General features: G+C 46.7%; 1 protein-coding gene across 1 annotated transcript in view; it reads right to left on the bottom strand.

Moving 5' to 3' along the window:
* The window catches only part of DIS3L (DIS3 like exosome 3'-5' exoribonuclease), a 32754-nt gene extending 24180 nt beyond the window's left edge, over window positions 1-8574 (bottom strand). The window contains exons 1-2 of the mRNA XM_081831280.1: window positions 8355-8574; window positions 6845-6998 (exon numbers count right to left, since the gene is read on the bottom strand). Of these exons, the coding sequence (XP_081687406.1) occupies window positions 6845-6998; window positions 8355-8493 (293 nt within the window). The 5' untranslated portion in view covers window positions 8494-8574. The remainder of the gene's footprint in view (window positions 1-6844; window positions 6999-8354) is intronic.
* Window positions 8575-8976: the final 402 nt, after the last annotated feature.

Raw genomic sequence — 8976 nt, 5'->3', positions numbered from 1 at the left:
ATGCTCCCTCTCTCTCTCTCTCTCTGAAATAAATTAATAAAATCTTAAAAAACCATGGATAAACCTTAAAGACATTATGCTAAGTGAAATAAGCCAGACACAAAAGGACAAACACTGTATGATTCCACTTACATGAGGTATTTAGTTAAATTCATAGAGACAGAGAGTAGGATGGTTGTTGCCAGGGGCTTGGGGGAGGGGGAAATGGGTATAGTGTTCAATGTGTGTAGAGCTTCAATTTAGGGGGATGGAGGAAAGTTCTGGAGAGGATGGTGATGATGGTTGCACGAAATGTGAATGTATGTACTCAATGTCACTGACCTTTACACTTAAAAATGGTTAAAATGGTAAATCTTATGCTATATACATTCACCACAATTTTAAAAAATGGCTAGACTAAGTGGCAAAACAAAATAAAACAAAAAAAAGGGTGCCTGGATGGCTCAGTTGGTTAAGTGACTGCCTTCGGCTCAGGTCATGATCCTGGAGTCCCGGGATCGGGTCCTGCATCGGGCTCCCTGCTCAGCTGGGGGTCTGCTCCTCCCTCTGACCCTCTTCCCTCTCGTGCTGTCTCTCATTCTCTCTCTCAAATAAATAAATAAATAAAATCTTAAAAAAAAAAACACAAAAAACCAAAAAACCCCAGAACCACCACCCATTTCAGTGGGAGAAGTGCCATGAAGGGGAAAAGTGCAGGGTGTGACAAGAACATGGCAGGGCCGGGGAAGGCCTCTGGGAAGAGGTGACACCTGAGAGAGGGATGAACGAGAGTCAGCGAGACAAAGCACCCAAGGGAGCAGAGGGGGACAGAAAATTCAGGAGAGCAGTTCACGTGCCTGATAAATGTTTCCCAAACGCATAAGTGAACTCACAACTCCTTGTGACAACAGTGATCCAAATACAAGCCAGCAGTGTGTCAGGACCCACCCAGACATTAGCAGAACCCTGTGACTGTTCTGCCAGGCTCTGTACACATCCCTGGATTTGTTATGACACCTACACTCTGGACCCTGGGATTCTCCAGCCCTGAACTCCCCCAGGTACTGATGTTCCACAAGTCAGACCCAGGGCGTTTACCACCAAATTAGAGGGACGACACAGCAAAATATGCAACTTAACAAAAAGAATGTTCTCAATTTAAAGTTTCGCTCCCATATATTTTCCTTATTAGACTTGCCGTGCATGCTTCCATTTGTCAGCTACCTATCAGCCGGATAAGACGGATGAACAAATGGCACAAGAATATTAATGGGGAAAGCAGGAAAGAGTGAATCACTCGGAGTGTGACAGTAGGGTTGTCCTGTAGGCATGTGGGCTTATGGTTGTAATTTAATAGGGCATACATACAATATAGTCATATTTTTGCCAGTCAGGGCTGGTGGTGCGTACGATGGGGTTAGATATATGAGTATCCTGCCCGGAGCCGGCAAAGAGCATCACGGCGCCTTCAACAAGTTTGGCCTGGATGACAGGAGAACAGCAGTTTCAGAGAGTCAAGTACAATAAAATGATCTGAAGTTTTAAAAATTCCAGTCTTACAGAAGAACCCTAGTTTTCCTGGCCTGGCTTAAGCATTCCCCCAAATCTCTATTATTTAAACAGTTCAATTTCTTACAGGTACGGCTACGTTTACTTTCCTTAGATTGATTTTTGTACTACTTTCCCTCAATGGTGAATTTACCTACAGATGCCACATCCCCTCTCCCTGCTGACTGTATTCTCGGGGGATCAGAAGCGGGCATCCCACAACCAGTCAGCAGACGTACAATACTGTGTTTCTTCAACCAGTTTTTGCAGAACCCGGCTAGGGTGTCTTAGGTAGACTTACTTTCAGAGGTCCTTGAGTTTTCCACAAGAATTTTAAAAGTTTGTGTTTTCCTTTATATTAGGTGTATCTTTTTTTTTTTTTTTAAGTAAGCTGTACACCCAGTGTGGGGCCTGAACTCATGACCTGGAGATCAAGAGTCACATGCTCTACTGACGGAGCCAGTCAGATGCCCCTAGATGGTACTTTTTTTTTTTTTTTTTTAAGATTTTAGTTATTTACTTGACAGTGAGAGAGATAGTGAGAGAGGGAACACAAGCAGGGGGAGTGGGAGAGGGAGAAGCAGGCTTCCCGCTGAGCAGGGAGCCCGATGTGGGGCTCGATCCCAGGACCCTGGGATCATTACCTGAGCCGAAGGCAGACGCCCAATGACTGAGCCACCCAGGTGCCCCTAGATGGTACTTTTAAAACATTTTCAATGGAGTATATTTTGGACCATCTGAATGCCCTCTAACTGCACTGCCATTTGGAAGCCTCAAAAAGACAACCTCAAACTCATGACCTCTAGCTCCACCCCTCTGGACCTCCTCCAGCGCTCTCTCTCTCTATCCAGTTATGTAAACCAGAAACCTTGGTGTTAGCCTTGACACCACCTTCTCCCTCCCCTTACATATCTAACTCCATTACTAAGTTTTATAGGTTTTTTTTTTTTTAAAGATTTTATTTATTTATTTGACAGAGAGAGACACAGCGAGAGAGGGAACATAAGCAGGGGGAGTGGGGGAGGGAGAAGCAGGCTTCCCGTCGAGCAGGGAGCCGGATGCGGGGCTTGATCTCAGGACCCTGGGATCATGACCTGAGCCGAAGGCAGACGCTTAACCGACTGAGCCACCCAGGCGCCCCTATAGGTTTTTTTTTTTTAAATAACAGCTTAACTGAGATATAATTCATATGCCATAAAATTATCCCTCCCCCTTTTTAAAGATTTTATTTATTTGAGAGAGAGAGAGAAAGCACAAGCGGCGGGGAGGGGGGAATGGAAGACAGAGCGAGAGGGAGAAGCAGGCTTCCCCCACAGAGCAGGGCGCCTGACGCGGGACTTGATCCCAAGACCCTGGAATCATGACCTGAGCCAAAGGCAGTCGCTTAACCGACCGAGCCACCCAGGCGCCCCTCAAATTATCCTTTTAAAATATACAATTCAATAGCATTTTGTATAGTCACAGAGTTATGCAACCATCACCACTAAGTCCAGACATTTTATCACCCCAAAAAGAAACCTAGATCCATTAAGCAATTATTCCCCATTCCCCTGACCCTGGCAACCACTAGTCTATTTTCTATCTCTAGGATTTACCTATTTCAGGCATTTCATATAAATGGAATCATACAAAAACGACTTCTTTGTGTGGCTGGCTTCTTTCACTCAGCATAATGTTTTCATGTTATAGCATACGTGTTTCATTCCTGTTATGGCTGGATAGTATTCCATTGTATGAATAAAGTACATTTTGTGTAACCATTATCAGGTGATGGACATTTGGGTCCACTGCCATTTTGGGGGCTATTAGGAATACAGTTGCAATGAACATTCCTGCACAAATTCTGCATGGACATGTTTTCCATTCTCGGCGTTAAAGACTGAGAAAGTTCTACAGACTTTTACCTATTAAGATGCCGTTGGAAATCTCTCTTTCTTTCCATCTCTAAGTTACCAGCACCTCTCACATGAACTGAAGTGACAGCCTCTTCTCCATGGCCTATCGTCTTTTCAAAATAGGAATCTGATTATATGTATTATCCCACCCAGCTTACGACCCTGCAACATCCCTGGGACCCCTCGTCCACGCCACGGCCTTCTTCTAGTTTCTTGAACGGAGCAAATCTCCCTCTCCACGACCCTGCACAGCAGCCCCCTCCCCTGGAAAGCTTCTCTCCTTTCTCTGCCTGGTTTAGTCCTACCCACCCTGGAGAGCCCAGCGTAGGCATCTCCCTCGGGAGAGCTTTTCCTCGCCTCCCTGGCGAACGGGGGCTCTCCTCAGGGCCCGTGGCTCCGTGGCAGCTCTCCATCTGTTTGTGTGATTAGCTGAGTACCACCGTCTCCCCCGAACACCGTGTCTGCGTCTGGTCAGCACGGCAGCCTCAGTGCGAGCATGGTCCCGGCACGCACAGTGTCTCAGCAAATGTTTGTTGAATAAACAGATAAACACCTGCACACAGGAATGAAGGCAATGGACAAGACAGCCTCACAGTCATCAAAGGATCCCTCACGGAACAAGTGTGTGAGGATCGGCAGAGCATGCGATTATCCCGAGCAATCAAAAACGTGACTTCTTTCATAATGTTTTCTGTAACATATTTAATATACTTAGGAGAACAGGCATTTTCCGTATTGATAGTATCAAAATCAAAATACAAAATCATTTTAAGTACAGAACCAGGTTGGAGACTATGTCTTTTTACTGGGAAACTCAACTCTGGTGATTTCATTTCAGTAGAACAATGTTATCGGTCACGTTAAATTAACGTTCATTTGCAGTCTTCTTATTTTGTAAGCTTTGTTTATTTAATGTGAAGGTCAATTTGGGTTTAGGGTTGCAGTAAGTACTTAAGCATGAGGACTTTACATCTAGATTTATGTTAAAACATGTTTAAGTAACTAAGCAAATTAAGACTGGGTGTCTAGGAAGAAAAAAGTTGATAAAAAGCCTTAGAAACAAAGACTGAGTAATACCAATCTATTGGATGGGGAGTTGGATCACTTGACTTCTTAGATCCTCTCCAACTATAATATTCTCTAATTCCAATCTTATGTTATATACTGAGAAACAGAGGTGTGAACTATTGAGACTCTAAAGCTATAAATAAATAATTCAGGAGGAGGGCAAAAGAAGAAAGCAAGGCATCCTTACACCAGACACTAGACCAACCAGGTATTTTTCACTGACAAGGCTTTTTTAAGCAAAAATTGTTCCTCAAAGCGTATCAAATAGAATGAGTTATTTACTAGCATCTCAAATCTCCAAGGAAGAATGGAAAAACACAAGAAAACATTTTCCAACATTAAATGAAACAAAACACCAGAGGGCCAATGACTTACATTTAACACTTAATGAAGTCCAAACTAATAAAGCGAATTCCCTGAATCTTCTACATTCAAGGGCTGTGATCAATTATAAAGTTAGCTTTCGATATAGGACACTTTTTAAGGCTTCGGTAGTTTTGGTCATTTAGCTCTTTGAACCTGAATACAACTGCCGGCTGCTTACCAGGTAAACAAAGCACCAAGTCCCAAACGTGCTGATTCCTTTGCCTGCCTCTTCTTTCTCTTCATCAATTACGTTCAGTACCCCTGCTTTAAGACCAATCTCTCTCTCTCTTTTTAAAGATTTTATTTATTTGTCAGAGAGAGAGAGAGCACAAGCAGGGGGAGTGCCAGGCAGAGCGGGAGTCAGGCTCCCCACTGAGCATGGAGCCCCATGCGGAGCTCCATCGCAGGACCCTGAGATCATGACCTGAGCCGAAGGCAGACGTGTAACCAACTGAGCCACCCAGGTGCCCCTTCACTGTGGCCTTCTTAATAATGTTTTCTTTTCTCTAGCTTACTTTATTGCAAGAATACGGTATACAACATTAATATATATAAAATATATGTTAATCGACTATGTTATCGGTAAGGATTCTGGTCCACAGTAGACTATTAAGTTTTGGGGGAATTGAAAGTTATACATGGATTTTTGCCTGTGCAGGGGTCGGAGCCCCTAATCCCCACGCTGTTCAAGGGTCAGACTTTTTGTACTCCATAAGGCCTGGAACTCTGAGCTCAAAATGTGCTTACCAAATGGGAAAACCAGGGTGATATCGTATCAGCCTATTTCACAACTGCTCATCCTTTGTTTTCACATTTAGTATATTTAGAGACACGGTAAAGCGGTGGAAAACCAATAGTTTTTCATCAAGTTAACTACTTTTGAAATGTTCAGGAGAAAAGCCATTTAAATTCCAATTCTTTGCTTTTGAATGTCCCAGGAATTGGTTTTTAAAACAACCCTTAATATTAAAAATATTTCAGAAAACAGAAGTTGAAAAGGCTCAGCAGAGTGCTTGCAATCCGAATGATAGCAACAAATTGATTTTAGTAGCAGAAATTGAAATACGACCCCTGGAGCAGCGTTCAAACCTGGATGTGTATGAACATCTATATCTTTGTGTCTGAGCAAAATCAACTTCAAACTCATTGAAAAATATTCTATCTGAAAAATCTGCAATCTAGGTAATGCACATTTTTTTGAACTGAGCATATAATAAGGACAACTCATCATTTTCATATACAAACATACTTCATCTTTTACCACCAAACTCTAAAGAAACCAGAACATTTAAAAAAGAATAAACACATAGTTTCTGCTTTTTAAATAACTAGGGGTGTTAAGAGGTCGGATGTATAATTGTAATATGCTGTTTCTATGCAGTCTTCACGTTCAAATCATAAATCCTTTCCCAATGTTAAATGAAGCAAAACCAGTTTTTAGGTATTTGTTTAAAAGGTAAACAATTGTTCTTCATTTAGGTATAAGGCAAGCATTTTAGACTGATTTCAATCAGAAATCATTTGGCAAATACAATGGGTATGGCTGGTAGTTATACTAGTAATGTAAAAATAACACAAGTTATTTCTGCTTTCCTTAAATAAATCACTACAAGTACAATTTGCATCCACAATAAACAGTTTAAAATTTAAAAATAAAATACTCCCCCCCCCGAAAAAAAGTATAGGCTTCTGAAACAATGTATCTAAAAAATACATGCAAACCCAAAGCCAAGAATCTTAAATACCCATATACTGGGGACACTGCAGTTGATCAATCTACAGTCAGAACTCTTGGCCAGGTGTTGAAGCAGAAATATAAAATAATGTCACTGCATTCCTCACCAGCGAAGAGAATACCAAATTAGTTCAAAAAGTCCTTTCTGACAAAATAATGAATTCCTCCCCATCCCCTCCAACAAGGGACCTTCTCTAAAGGGGAAGAGAAAAATATGCCATATAGAAATAAATAAATAATGCAAAACAGATACCTGCGGCCTTTTTGATGCTGCACAGTTTGACAAGCCGTCTGCATGAAAATAATTCCCTTCAACTCTGGGAACTCAAGGATCTCCAGGTAATCTTGAACAACTTTCCAATCTGGGATCATGTAATGAGTCACATCACTAGACAAGAGTTTCCCATCTAGAACATAATTCAAAATGTAAGCGATTAGGCAACAATTGCGAACCTGGCTTGTCACTACTTCAATGTCAAGGTGCTCCACTCTGCAAAATAACTTCCAGTCTTAACTACACCCTGAAGTTTTTAAAGGACACGACAAACCTACTTTGGTAGAGGCCCAGAGTTCAGGTAAATTCAGCATCTTCATTTGTCTGAAGCTGTGCTAAGTAAAAGCTCAAGGTGGTTTATGGTGTGGCCAGTGGTGCAGAAGATGACTGATTTTTAAAAAACAAATCTTTAGCACGACCTAAATATTTATTTCTGTTAACTCACCGACCTACACTCACATTCAAATGGGGTCCCCCGAAATATACATGTTAACCACCTGTTTATGCCTAGCAATTTCAAGCGGGTTCTGAGTCTCAAGCTTGTGTACACGCTCAGAAGTCTCCAGGGGCCAGAAAGCCGGAATCGACTGGAAAACATGCTCGGTGCAAGCAAGGGCAGGGGTTAGGCTTTCCACCCAGCCCGCATCTCAGGGAGCTGCTTAGCCAAGCTGTAAATGAAACGTTCACTTTAACCGTAAACTGAGGATTCCCAGTACTAAGGACCCCCAGGCTCTTCTCCCACCAGACAGAAGAGAACCAGTCATCTTCCTCGTTAAATCGGCCACCCTTGCAGCTGAGAAACCAAGTGGGCGAAGGTCTAGCGCACAGCAGCTCCAAATCCAACTTCCCCATGACCTTCCTGTGCAGCGAGGGCCCAGACAATTCGCAAATTTTAGTGCCGACGGCTCTGCGCCGGCTAAGAGTCTGAGGATCTGGGCTGGCAGGTCAGAACATTTGTGCGAAGTTAAGTGTCAAATGAGCGGCAGCAGGCGCTCTCCGCGCCGCGGGATGGCGCCCCACCTCTCGCCGTGGGGCCCGCAGCTCAGCACCCCCCCATTTCACCACCACGCCATCCTGGGGGGTGCAGAAGAGGCAGGTTCCTGCGCCCCCGGGCCCCTCGGAAAGCCCCGCTCGCCGGGCCTCTAGGCTGTGGGGGCGCCGGGCTCTGGGCCCTTCCATTTGAGAGGGGGGCCGTCGGGAGGGCGGGTGTGGAGAGCCCCAGGCAGCAGCGCGCCACGGCCGTCGGGGCGGCTCCGGGGCCGCGGGCCTCTCGCTCCCCACCCGCAGCCCCGCCGCCGGGCCCGAGCTGCTGCCTGGGCGGGCGGAGGCCCGGCGGAGGCCCGGCGGCCTCGGCCTCGGCGCCCGCGCGACCTCGCGCTCCGCCTCCAGCAGCGCCCTGGCGCCTCCCGGCGGACGCCCGGCCCGGCCCCGCCGCCCTCGCTCCCGCCGCCCAGGGCTCTCCGCGCTCCGGCCCGGCCCCGGCGCTGACCGTTGTGGCAGGCGGCGGGCTGCGGGCAGAGCGGGCTGTTGCAGGGCACGCTGGGCCGCAGGTAGTGCTCCCGCACGATCCGCAGCGTCCGGCCCTGGAAGGTCCTCAGGAGCAGCACCTTCTCCCGCTTCTGCAGCATGCTGGCGGTGCTCGGCGGGTCACGGCTCCGGGCCCCGCGGGGCCGGCCCGGGCGAGCGGCCGGGAGGTGGCGGGCGCGGCGCGGCGCGGGCGGAAGCGAGGCCGCGGCTCCGGGCCCGCCCCTTCGGCCGGGCGGCCTGGTCTACGCGGGCTCCTGGGCACCCCTGGCAGCCTCCAGAGCGCCCCGAGGGGCACCGGAAACGCCCTAACGGCCGAGGCCGCGGCTGAGAGCCGGAGGGGGCCGCGGGAGGGGTGCTCCAGCCCCGCCTCGGTCTCTCCCCTGCCCACCATTGCCTGGGGGCAGGGAGAGGTGGCAACCGCCCAAACGACGTAGGGAGATAAGGATGTGTGGACTATGTGGAAGCTGAAGTCTTGTCAAGAAAGTATTGGTCCAACCCTGGAGGATCATTAGATTTTGTTGCTACCCCCAGGTCCTTAAGGGCATGGGGACTGCTAGGTGGGTAATTATTAGTGTTTTCTGTTC

This window comes from Leptonychotes weddellii, chromosome 9 (genome assembly GCF_054177405.1).
Source record: "Leptonychotes weddellii isolate Sample4059 chromosome 9, ASM5417740v2, whole genome shotgun sequence".
Taxonomy (NCBI): Eukaryota; Metazoa; Chordata; class Mammalia; order Carnivora; family Phocidae; genus Leptonychotes; species Leptonychotes weddellii.
The sequence above is the reverse complement of the archived record's forward strand: the minus strand, read 5'-3'. Positions and strand labels throughout refer to the sequence as shown.